The following is a 12,995-nucleotide window of genomic DNA, read 5'->3' as shown; positions in this document are numbered from 1 at the left end:
AGGTCCTTGGCTCTCAGCCCCCAGGCCTTCCCACTCTCCTATGTAGCCATCTGCATTATTATTACTGCATGAGCCGAAGCAAATTTCTAGTTCAAAACCATTTGGAAAAAAAGCGTGCACGAAAAAAGTACAAATATTATATAAACACATTATATAATATTCATTAATAAGACAAACAGAATTAGTTAATGCATTAAGGGCCAAAGTATAAATGAAAACTGTATGAATTATCCCTATTCTGCAAAATCTATCCAAGTGATTATTTACTTTAACAACTACAAGTAGTAAAATACCACTTTTATAAGTAGCAAAAATAATTTAAACATTTAAAATAGCTCACGATCTTAAACTTACCTTAAGCCATAGCAAGGCAGAGTGAAGAGCCTGAATAGTGCCAGGAAAACTCTTAAAGGAAGCAGGGTGAACACATACAGAAATGCATCCAGGCACAGAAAGATTCCAAAAACCATGAGCTGGATTTTAAAAGGAGAGAAGAAAACAAAACAAAAAAAAAAACAAAAAAAAAAAAAAAAACAAAAAACAAAAACAAAAACAAAACATAAATATTCTCTAAACAACTGTAGATGAAAATTTCAAATGAGGAATTTCTAAACTCGGTCGGAGATTCGGTACTCATAACTCAGCTATGCGAATAACAAGGTAATCATTGTACATGTGCCACACTTAATGATGAATCCCTTTTCAAAGTGCAAGTTTGTAGCTCTCCCCACAGAACCTTTGGTGTACCACCTGGAGAAGTCAATTACTCAAAAGACAATCTGCTCCGACCATGACTATGAAACACCTGATGTGCACCTCCTCAGACTTTAAAGATACTGTTGAAAATCTTTCAGATAAAGTCTTTAACTTTACTCTTTCTGATTTTGCTGTCTCCTGTTTATCAGAGTGCTTCGTGGATAGGGAAAGACTAGGACATATACTGGGCTCAAACACTGTCTTTTTTTTTTTTTTTATGTTTATTTTTGAGGGAGATTGAGTGCAAGTGGGAGCGGGGCAGAGAGAGGGTGGGGACACAGGATCCGAGGTGGGCTCCATGCTGACAGCTCAAACTCACAGACTGTGAGATTATGACCTGAGCCGAAGTAGGACACTTCACCAACTGAGCCACCCAGGTGCCCCTAAAATACTGTCTTTATGTCACAAATGTGTAAAGGGATTACTAATTCTAACACAATTTCACATGCACTCACATTTGTTGTACTTAGAAGGCATTATATTTTTAAGTTTTTTTAATTTATTTTGAGAGAGAGGGACTAACAGCACAAGAGGGGGAGGGGCACAGAGGTGGGGAGACAAAATCCCAAGCAGGCACCTCGATGCCAGCATAGAGCCCCACGTGGGGCTCGATCCCATGAACTGTAGGATCATGCCCTGAGCCTAGATCAAGAGTCAGATGCTTAACTGACTGAGCCACCCAGGTGTCCCAGAAGGCACTATTCTTTTTTTTTTTTTTTTTAACATTTATTTATTTTGAGAGACAGAGATAGAGCACGAGTGGGGGGAGGGGCAGAGAGAGAGAGAGGGAGACACAGAATCCCAAGCAGGCTCCAGGCTCCGAGCTGTCAGCACAGAGCCCGACACAGGGCTCGAATTCACGAACCACAAGATCACGACCTGAGCCGAAGTCGGACACAACTGACTGAACCACCCAGGCGCCCTAGAAGGCATTATTCTTAATTGGAGGAGTAGCTGCTAACGTTTGCATCTCTTCCTCTTTCTTGTTCCCTTGCCACATCCTTCCTATTTTTTAGTAATGTTATGCATTTGTCCTGTTAAATGCATGACATGTTTTGTAGGAAGGTGGAGTTTTTTGATGGCTTGGAAAAGTAGCCACACCTAGGAGACCAAACTCTGCTCTTGTAGGAGCGGTGACTTTCTGGGTCTGACACACAAGCACGATGAGATCCCAATGTCCTCACACGTTAACACTCCATGAAACCTGAGGTAATGAACTATCCTATGTAAATACATCAAGTAGTTTAAAATTCACAATGTTATGGGCAGAACTGTGTCCTCCCCAAATGCCTATGTTGAAGCCCTAATGCCCAGGACCTCAGAGGGTGACCATGTTTGGAGGCAGGTTCTTTATATTTAAAGAGGTAATTCAGTTAACATAAAGTCATTACAGTGAGTCCTGATCCAGTATGACTGGTGTCCTTATTAGATGCGGAAATCTGGACACAGACACAGACAGAGGAAGGATGATACAAATATACAGGGAGAAGACATCATCTTGTAAGCCAAGGACAGAGGCCTCAGAAGAAATGCACCCTGCAGACACACACCCTGATCTCGACTTCTAGCCTCTAGAACTGTGGGGAAATAAAATTCCTGTTGTTTAAGCCCCTCCTCCCCCCAGGTCTGTGGTGCTCCCGTAAAGAAGCCCTAGCAAACCTTTAAAAGAAGAAAGGACACATTAATGTTTTGTAAAATGTCTCAAAGGAATATATAGATATACGGATGAGGTTTCTTAATCAGAATACAGACACCCTAACAGCTGTTTTGTTTTTTTAAAACAATGTAGGCTCACTACGAACACCAAGGGGAGGACCGAGTCATGTGCTGCGAACCACGTTCCAGGGTTCCCTCTGTGGCAGCTGGTCCGTCAGGTGTCCTGTCTGCCAGCACAGACCTGCATCTGCTTCCTTGTTTCGCGTGCAAAGGAGTGTTGTAGGAGACTGAGCACGGTTCACGTAAAGCTCGTGGCCCTTATTTACTGCTCCCTCGTCGCCAAGAAGCCTTTCTCTGTTTCCTGGTGGACCATTGGTTGCCCTCCAAAGGCAGAAACTACTAGAAGCCTGCACATCCCAGAAGGTAATTTCGGTGTGCATGCAACTCAGGAGACGGCATGCTGGGCAGGAGACTAAGTGGTCGTCTTTCTCGTGACCTTACACTGGGGAGGAGCACGTTACTCATTCATCCAACACCCGCTAAGCTGTGAATGTGGGCCACGTAACGAGCTCAGCCCGCCAGGCGTGACACCAGGATACGATTTCTGCCCTCACTACACTTACTCAATTTTAGCACACAGACACCCACAGACACTGCTGCTACAACAGAACCAAGTGTACTAGGAACAGGCGAGCCCTGGAGAGAGAAATGGCAGAACCAACTTGGGAGATGTAGGAAACACTCCAGGGGAGACCCTTAAAGACGTGTGAGAAGATGAGGGCTACTGCCACATGGAGAGGATACACTGGGCAGAAGTCAGGGCGGGAGGGGAGGGGGAAGAAGTTTCCAGAGGGAGGAAGCAGAGCAAGGGCACAGAGGAGGAAAGAAATTATGAAGACTGTATCTTTCTCTTAAAGAATAAAAGTGCAGTCACCTAGGGGCGCCTGGGTGGCTCAGTCGGTTGAGCCACTGACTTCGGCTCAGGTCTTGATCTCACGGTTTGAGAGTTCGGGCCCTGCGTCGGGCTCTGTGCTGACAGCTCAGGGCCTGGAGCCTGCTACAGATTCTGTGTCTCCCTCTCTCTCTGCCCCTCCCCCACATGCGCTCTGTCTCTCTCCCTCAGCCTCTCAAAAATAAAGAAAATAAAAAAAATTAAAAAATAAAAAAAAGTGCAGCCACCTATCTCTGGCTTAGAGGAATTAGTATTTGCAATTGTTCACGGTGAACAAGAGTATCAGAGGTCTACTGGCCTTTCTCTTTGGATTTTATTTTGTTTTGTTTGTTTATATATTTTAATCTTTATTTATTTTTGAGAGAGAGAGCACGAGCAGAAGAGGGGCAGACAGAGAGGGAACACAGAATCTGAGGCAGGGTCCAGGCTCTGAGCTGTCAGCACAGAGCCTGATGCGGGGCTTGAACCCAGGAACTGCGAGATCGTGACCTGAGCTGAAGTCGGACCTTTAACCGGCTGAGCCACCCAGATGCCCCTCTCTTTGCATTTTAAACCAGCCCAGCAAACCAAGCGGGCAAGCAATAATGTCACACAGTATGCTAACCGTGGCCTGTCTGGAGCTGTCGACATAAACAGACTGCAACAGAAAAATGGAAGGAGGGCAAGTGGCTGCGGTCTAAGGAAATTTCAGCTGGGTGGGGAGAAAGCACTCATGTAGTGAGAACACACAATGCACAAGAAAAGCAACACAAATGCCTTTCAGGGTTTGGAGATGTGGGAGAGTGGACTCAACTACTGTCCCTGCTGTTGGGAGGTTGCACTTTCTCAGAGAGCAAAGATTCTTTTAAATTCCTTACGAGAAAACTTCCTCATAAACAGGATGTGATCCTAAAACCATTCATCCTCGAAGGAGGTAAAGCCAGCATGCGAGGTGCAGCGTGAGCCTGGAGCCCCGCGGGACACTCACCGCATGGGTATTTCTCAGCTAATTCACGCGGCCACTCCGGAGTTTGGGGGGGCTGGACAGCAACGTCACCCGTGCTCACACCGGCCAGCCACAGTGGTAAGAGCCTGCGACTTCATCCTCCTGACAGCTCTTTGAGGTAGTTATTACCATCCCTACTGGACACTTGAGGAAACCCCAGTTCTGGAAGCTGAATGCTCGCCCAAGGCTGCGGGTCACAGTAAAAGAACTGGCGTTCAAGCCTGAGTCGTCCTGACCTGAGGCCCTACACGCTCTGGTCGAAGCAGTTTGAGCAGAGCCAAAAGAACTTACGCCCTGTTTTCACTAGACCTACGGATTAACACCGTTTTCTTGGTGCTAACTTTTCTTCTGCTAACTTACCTAGTGTCATTAAAAAATGCAAATAAGACATTTAATGAATCGAACTTATAAAAGGCAAATAAATTTCACATATTGAGATTTATAGCTAACTTTGAAAACACGTTACTAAGAATTAAAAGCTGTGGGTGTGGTATATATTAGGAAGGGAATGATGTGTAGTTTCACACCTTCAGTTACTTTGCATGGCATCTTGGTAAAATAGGCCCTTACGATTTCCTTTCCCTTTGGACCCAGAGTGATCAAGCAGTCTGAAGCAACGCCTAACGAAAATCCCTCCGAAATATCCAAGGTACGACTGTAGTGGAATCGGTGTCATATACCACGCGCTGTTTCCCTTTTGAGAAACACAAAAGCCTCCTGCCCTCCTTTAAATGCCACTTGCAGACACAAAACAAAACAAAACAAAACAAAACAAAAAAACCACTAGGTTCTAACTGAAATTAAACAGCACAAGGCTTTCTGACAGCCCGGGTGCAAATCTGTCCCATCAGCTAGCAGTCATGCCTTGTGCACTGGACCCTCGCTAGGCTCACCCATTTCTCTTGTCGTCCTCGCCCTCTGCAGCATCGCCACCCCAGGCTCAGCACGCTTTACCGTCTTGTGGATTTACCGTCTTGTGGATTTGGATCTCATTTCATACCCATCTCACCTTTACAGGGCAGCCCTTAGAATGAATACATCACCTCTTCACACTGACCGCTACATAAATAACAAAGAGCAGAAAATGAAAATACGGCAAAGAACCAAAGCATGATGAAAATATTCCGAGAAGAAATCAGACACTGGAATTTTTTTTTTTTTTTTTTTTGGCTTTTGCTTTTCCATTCTGTGCCTTTGCCCAGGGAAAGAAGACAAAACGCTATACGTGGCCTTGTGTGAAACATTCTCAGGGCTAACATTCTTTGAGTTATTCCTCCTCTCCTCTTAATCAAACAAATATTGAACAGCTCTCATGTGGCACAGACTGTGATAGCTGAATCAAATATATGACCACTATTTTAAGGTCGGTCTTAAAAAAAAAGTCAAGTCCTGTAAAGGAGCAAATTGCCCAAAGAAGAGCTATCAAACTCTGACCAGGATCCACCAATAGAAACACTGTTATGATTCACTACACACATATTCATATAATGCAAAAACCCAAAAGAAAAGTTTTGCCAAAGTAAGATTCACTTTTATTCCATAAGATACAGGTTGAAATCTTCTACTTCCCTTTTAGAACACAGTACTGGTCTCCCTGAATTCCCAACCCGCTGAAGGATGGTAGGTAATGTACTCTCTGAAACACAGGTACCTACAGGGATAGGCTGATTGGAACTCAGTTCCCTTCATGGACAGACACAGGGGCAGTGAAGACAGTTCAAAGTCGCTACAGGAAGTTTGGCAGAGAGTTTTGGGGTAAGCTGGGAAGCTCTTTGTACAAAAATGAATGAAAAGCACTGAGACAAATTGCAGATATTCACTTTGAAAAGATCTTTTTTTTAAAAGCTTACTTATTTGAGAGAGGCAGACAGAGAGAGCAAGCAGGGGAAGGACAGAGAGAGAGAAGGAGAGAATCCCAAGCAGGCTCCGTGCTGTCAGCGCGGAGCCCAACGTGGGCTAGAACTCACGAACGGTGAGATCATGACCTGAGCTGAAGCCAAGAGTCAGACACTGAACCGACTGAGCTACCCAGGTGCCCCAATTTGAAAATATCTCTTAAAATTCATTCTCAAAGTAGAGACTTACTAAAATTTACATGGAAATAGATTTTGAAATAATCTGCTTGATTAATGAGGTAGCTCTTACGAATCTTTAGAATAAAAAAACCTGTAAGTAGACATAATCAATGGACAGAAATGTTAGCTGGCCTTTCTGTCTCGCAGGAGCTCCTGTCTGGAAGGACTTCGGAAGCCTTCTCCCGGTACCGTGCGGTGCATCCGGGTTCTATGCACGGGGCCTCAGTCCATGCCCCGCTCTGCTCTGAGAGGCGGGAACCACCACCCTCACCCCCTGCTCTGTGCTGAGACTCGGGAGCTGGCCTGGTCTGTGAGCAGGAGAGGCAGGGCCAGACTTCAGTCCATCTGCAGAACACCCAACTTTGAAAACAGAAGCACTGTTTCTGTTAATGACCCCTGTTACTCATCCTTCCAGACTCAACCTTGCTACTGGATTTGGCCTTATACAAATTTTCCTAAAAAAAAAAAAAAAAAAAAAAAAAAAAAAAAAAAGATTTAACAGAGTTTTTAAGATCTCAACTTGAGTGTTAAGAAAACTACAAAATGGCAGAGATTCTGTAACACTATGTATTGGTCAACAAACCGCCACATGCTAGTGAAAACTTATACAACCAGCTCTTCCCACGTTCGTTTTCAACCTACTACTATTGCCTTTCATCGTTTGAAAAATACTCACCTCAAAAGAAGTAAATAGAAGTGCCAATCTCCATGGAGAATGGAACATGGTTTCTTAACCTTTTTAGAATCTGTCCCCTTTTGACAAAAATCTCCTGCCTTTTTAAATTGCAAAGTAAATAAACTTCTATGGCTAAAACTAAAATAGCACATTCTGGAATACGCCTCTCTGAATAACACAAACCACCTTGTGGCAATTCGGAACACCATCTCCTCCACCACAACCACCGCACGGCACCCGCAGGTGGAGGGTGGCTGGCCTGGACTGTTAGCTGGAAAGGAGGAAAATGGGAAGCGGTGTTTCCCTTTTCTTCCCTGGTCTCACAATTTATAGAGCTCTGGGTCTCCTCCTGCAAGAGCGGAGACCATATCTGGCTTAATTCTACACTGGGAATAGAAGGTCATTAGGAAGGACACACTCCTCAGGGAGTTCACAATTGAGTGAGCCGGACGCAGGCCAGGTAGTAAGTGCTGGTGAATGATGTGCTCTGGGAACACTGCAAAGAGATTAGGTCTGTGCAGGGTGGGCACGTGTGGGAGTGGCGCTGGGGAATGTACACCCAGGGGAGGGAGGAACAGAGTCAGCAAGGATCTCCCACAGGGGAGACACGATGGGCACTAGATTTTGGCAGGCACGGCAGGAAGGAACAGAATTTTGAAGAGAAGGGCACGCCCGGGTGTAGTGTGAGTAGGAGCCTGCATGGCCAGGATGTAATCACTCTACGAGAGGGACAGAACTCATCTCCAGTAATCACTAAGGAACACATACCTTTATCCTACATTCCAGAAGTTCTCAACGAACCCACATGCAGGGATCCATTATGAGAAGAATGGATTATCATTCTTAGGAGAATGAGTTGTCAATTGAAAAAGTTTACAAATGACTGACTTTGAAAGCAATTACTGCTTCAAGGTCATCCCTATAATAACTTTTATTCACCTGAATTAAAAAATTCACACCCCCCGGGAAGTCTGCACTCCAGGGGAAGGCCGACAATGGGATTACCACCGTGAACCTGGGACCTTCATGTCAAGCAGCATTACATATACATATGTAACCATGGGAAACAAAGTAATTTTGATGAAAGCCTCCATAATAATCAGAATCTACACCTGACATATATTTTAACACGAGGAATACATTTCTTAAGAGGTAAATGAACTAAAGGTTTTCATTTGTAAAAAGACCCTATACGTGGAAAGGTCTTGGATTTTCTTGCCTCTCTTTAAGTCACGTTGAATATTGTTACATTCTAAGCCCTTGACCCACATTAACTTGTTTACTCCTCACAACAGCCCTTGAGGCAGGGACCATGACTTGGCATCTGCAAAAACAAACAAGGCTGCAACGCACAAGGGAGAGTCATGCTAAGGAACAGGTCTTAGCAGCTGCTGCCGGCTGGTCGTAACACCGTACCACTTCCTGGCTCCAATCTACTTTCTTAGGGAGGGATCAGCAGCGTTGCAGCAGGCTGAGAGAAGCCGAGGGGACAGGTAAGGAGAATGACAGTCTCAATGAGAGATCACAAGGCCTGGTCCGACCCAATGGAAAGAGACAGGAAGGGAGAGATTTAAAATTGTTTCTAAAGCCAATGTGAAGAAATAAGTTACTGTTTCAAAAAGATCAACAGAGCCCCACACTGCCAACTTCACAAGTTGTCTTTTAACTACATCAGTGAACCGGGCAGAAGCGTGAAGTCTTTGGCTGGTTATCTAGAACTCTCGGATGCGTCCCCTATGCCCAATAGGTAGCAGGGCCTGAGAGGCCCTGGATGCCTGGTGCTCCCCCACTGCCTCCGAGCCCCACTTCTGGAGGGGCTGCTGGCTGTCCTCAAAGAGAGTCAAAAAAGGTAAGACCGTTGCAGAAGGAGTGAGATACTGCCGTCGCCACCACCCCAATCAGGGGCAACAAGCCTCAGACTGAACCAGAGGGGCACCAGCCTAGGCTGCCGAGGTGCTGGATTCTGACAAGTGTGGATCCCGTGGCTTTCCTGCTTCTTAGCAGTCTCGTGGTGGGGCGTCTGAGTCAGGTCATGTCACAAACGAGAGCTGCATCACGAGAAGAACTTAATGGGGTGATTCCCCAAACACACTTCCATGAAATTAGAAACTGAGCAGGACGTCCAAGAAATCGCTGCCATAAACATGGGTCTGGGTAAGTACTCTCTATTCGTTTCACCATGAAACCCCAGGACTGTTCTGTCGACATAAAGATCACACAAACAGCTGTGACATTTTCTTAATGTTTCTGAACACTCACACTGAGAAACAACGAAAAGGCTTTATGGGATATTTTGAGTAAGTTCGTAGTTTTGAAAACAACGTGTTAGATTGTTTTTTCTAAATGTTACACCCCTGGACCCTCCAAAAAGCAGAACTAAGTTCCTCCATTAGATTAGTAAAATTTCCTTTTCTGCGAATCTTTCCATTCGCTCCTGTTTCCTCTGTTCCTCATATGCAAACCCATTCAGAGTCACGGACTCTCGGGACGCCCTAGTCCAACCCCCTGATCTTTGACAAAGAAAGTCAAAGTCAAAGGAGGTTCAACACCTTGATCAGGCCACTCGGCTGTCACCTGCAGATCTGAGAAGAAAAGTTAACATTACTGAATTCTGACCCCAAATTATCCCGCGTGACACTACTCTTTCTCACTTTCAATCACAGCAATAGCCTATGTGGAAAAACAACAATATTCTGTACCCACAGCTGACAAATTTAAAGCCTAGAAGAATTTACTAGATTCTTTTTTTTTTTTTTTTTAATTTTTTTTTTCAACGTTTATTTATTTTTGGGACAGAGAGAGACAGAGCATGAACGGGGGAGGGGCAGAGAGAGAGGGAGACACAGAATCTGAAACAGGCTCCAGGCTCTGAGCCATCAGCCCAGAGCCCGACGCGGGGCTCGAACTCACGGACCGCGAGATCGTGACCTGGCTGAAGTCAGACGCTTAACCGACTGCGCCGCCCAGGCGCCCCAGAATTTACTAGATTCTTAAGACAACTAAGTAGTTCCATTCAAGACCAAGCAGTTGAGTTCTATTTTTAAAAAAAAAAAAATGTTATTAAATAACTATAATGTACAAAGGATGGTAACAACGAAATAAAGGACTGACAAAAAGCATAGAATTACCAAAGAATAGTCAAAAATACACTTTTATTTTAGTTCTACTTTTCATGACAGGCAAAGTCACATAAACATATGTAGCCACAGGAGGAAGTAATTTTGGTAAAAGACTTTGTAATCATCACAACCTACAGCTGACGTGTATTCAACACAAGGACTACACTCCTTAAGAGGGAACACAAATAATCGATCTATTTGGCTCTGAAGGAAGATCACGTACGTGGATCTTGGGCTCCTTTTGCTTCTCTCATTGCCAATCCACGTTGAACACCGCTCTCCGGTTTTCAGCCGCAGAGCTCTGGCCGGTGGCCAACCCAACCGCCATTCTCCATCCGCCTCTCCCTTCCTTGGAAGACCTGTCGCCCCCCTCTCCTTTCGGAGGGTAATACAGAGGCAACGCCTGAGGCTGCGGCCGCCATCTTTCTATTACAAGGCAACAAGCACGAGGACCAGAAGCCAATTTGCCAATGATGGCAGAATGGAGACACAGAAAGGACCCGGGCTGGCTTCATTAGTCGGCTGGAGCCATTGAGATCTTTCCTCCAGACTCCTCAAAAGTTTTTTTTTAAAATGTGTCCAAGCCTCTGTTAGGTGGTCTACCACACATATAGGTAAAAGTATTCCTGGGGCGCCTGGGTGGCGCAGTCGGTTAAGCGTCTGACTTCAGCCAGGTCACGATCTCGCGGTCCGTGAGTTCGAGCCCCGCGTCGGGCTCTGGGCTGATGGCTCAGAGCCTGGAGCCTGTTTCCGATTCTGTGTCTCCCTCTCTCTCTGCCCCTCCCCCGTTCATGCTCTGTCTCTCTCTGTCCCAAAAAAAATAAATAAACGTTGGAAAAAAAAAAAATTAAAAAAAAAAAAAAAAAGTATTCCTAAGAACCCTCCCCAAGCTAGCTTCCACTGCTGAGTCTGACCACTCACAGTGTCCTGGGTCCGGCCTACCCTCCCAGTATCCCTCCTGTCCCTAATGACTTCCCACCTCTGGATCTTCCTACATACCCACCCATACCCCCCAGCCCTAAAACGCAGGTGCGAAATCCACCTCCTTTTCTCATCACCTTGCCATTACCTTCACAGGTCTGGGGTGGAGGGCTGTGCTTCTGTCGTCCGTGTGCCTGAACACAGCACTCAAAACACACTGAGAAAACCGATAAATCAGTGAACAAGTGACCTGTGTCTCTTTAAATTAGCACTTAAATATTATTAAGGAATCTTAAAGAATACTTTCGTGAGCATTTCCTTATTAGTTCCTGCAGTTTGAGATTCACACAGATGAATCCTTGTCCCAGGGCTAATTTTGTATGTGGTACAGGATAAATTGCTCCCAGGGGGTCCAAGTACAGCACAGACACCAGCAAGATCGCCATGTCAGGGCACACGAAGAAAATGGGACTTTATGAGAACATGTATCACATGTGGCTGTGGGGGAGATTTAATGCTAATTCACTTAAAGTGCCTAGGACAGTACCTGGCGCCCAATTCTTATCTGATAACCACTATCTGCTTTATTATTTAAAAAAAAAATTTTTTTTTTTAACGTTTATTTATTTTTGAGACAGAGAGAGACAGAGCATGAACAGGTGAGGGGCAGAGAGAGGGAGACACAGAATCTGAAACAGGCTCCAGGCTCTGAGCTGTCAGCACAGAGCCCGATGCGGGGCTCGAACTCACGGACAGCGAGATCATGACCTGAGGCGAAGTCAGACGCTTAACTGACCGAGACACCCAGGCGCCCCTATCTGCTTTATTATTAACACAGAAACAGCTGCCAGAGGTGGGATGTAAGTGGCCAAGTCAAGGGGGGCTATGGAGCAGTGAGCACTTACCCACTAGGAATTTTCTAAGAAACTGGTGACCCTGCCCTGATTTCACAAGGCTTCTGGTTAAAGCGGTGTGGTCCGACCTAACCATAAACTCCAGTCATGTGCCTGCTGAGGCCAGACTCTAGAGGGCCTGACAGAAAATGTCAGGGTGATGGGATGTGTTACCTCTTTCGGCCATCAGCTAAATCCCTCATGAAAAAGACATGCTTTACTGTAAGACAGCCTGGTTACAAAGACAGAGGGAAGGAAACAGTTCTCTCCCACAGGCTCCTTCTGCCTGTGGTCAGCAATCCAAGAAGGCAGAGAGTCAGAAAATCATGTCTTTTGCTGGGTCAGAAAAGTCAAATTTAGCAGCAAATGAAGTAGGAAGGTTAAAAGTATCATATAAGATCAGAGTGGGACATGGGGAAACCATGGACACCAGACATCTCCCGGTATCTATATATACCCTACCGTACAGGGGGCCCCAAGTAGACAGCTACCGCTACTGTGAGGCGACATCCGTTGGAATGCAACCTGAAGACAAGAAAACTTTCAAAATGTCTCTTGTTCTCCTAAGGCAGGGCATTCCCCAACTTGCTGAAGTGAGGGCTGTAAACCAGTTTAAAACACTTACATAGCGGATACCACACAATTAATATGCAGATGAGAAAACGGAGGCAAATGGACAGAAGTAAATTGGCCTCACAGCTAATAAATGGTGGAGTCAAGATGCAAATCCAGGCAGGCTGGCTTTAGAGTTCGTGCCCTTGACCACTGCACTATCCTGCCTCTCAGTTCAGAACGCAGATGAAGTGTAGTTCAGTGTCCCCCACTGTATAAAGAGAAAAACGCAGCCCCCACACAGACGTGCCTATGGTAACAGAACCAGGACAAGAACCCAAGGGGTGTGTGGGCACAGGGGGAAGGAGTTTGTGGCAGAAAAAAAAGAAACGCTCCCCAAAGCCAACGAA

The 12,995-nt window shown here is 45.5% G+C and overlaps 1 protein-coding gene across 3 annotated transcripts in view; it reads right to left on the bottom strand.

The window, feature by feature from the left end:
- TAPT1 (transmembrane anterior posterior transformation 1) overlaps positions 1–12,995 on the bottom strand; it is a 68,853-nt gene that overhangs the window by 41,048 nt on the left and 14,810 nt on the right. For all 3 annotated transcript variants that reach the window (XM_045474465.1, XM_045474466.1, XM_045474464.1), the window contains one exon: positions 355–473. In XM_045474465.1, coding sequence (XP_045330421.1) covers positions 355–473 — 119 coding nt within the window. The remainder of the gene's footprint in view (positions 1–354; positions 474–12,995) is intronic.

This window comes from Leopardus geoffroyi, chromosome B1 (assembly GCF_018350155.1).
Source record: "Leopardus geoffroyi isolate Oge1 chromosome B1, O.geoffroyi_Oge1_pat1.0, whole genome shotgun sequence".
Classification (NCBI taxonomy): domain Eukaryota; kingdom Metazoa; phylum Chordata; class Mammalia; order Carnivora; family Felidae; genus Leopardus; species Leopardus geoffroyi.
This window is presented reverse-complemented; position numbering and strand designations above follow the sequence as displayed.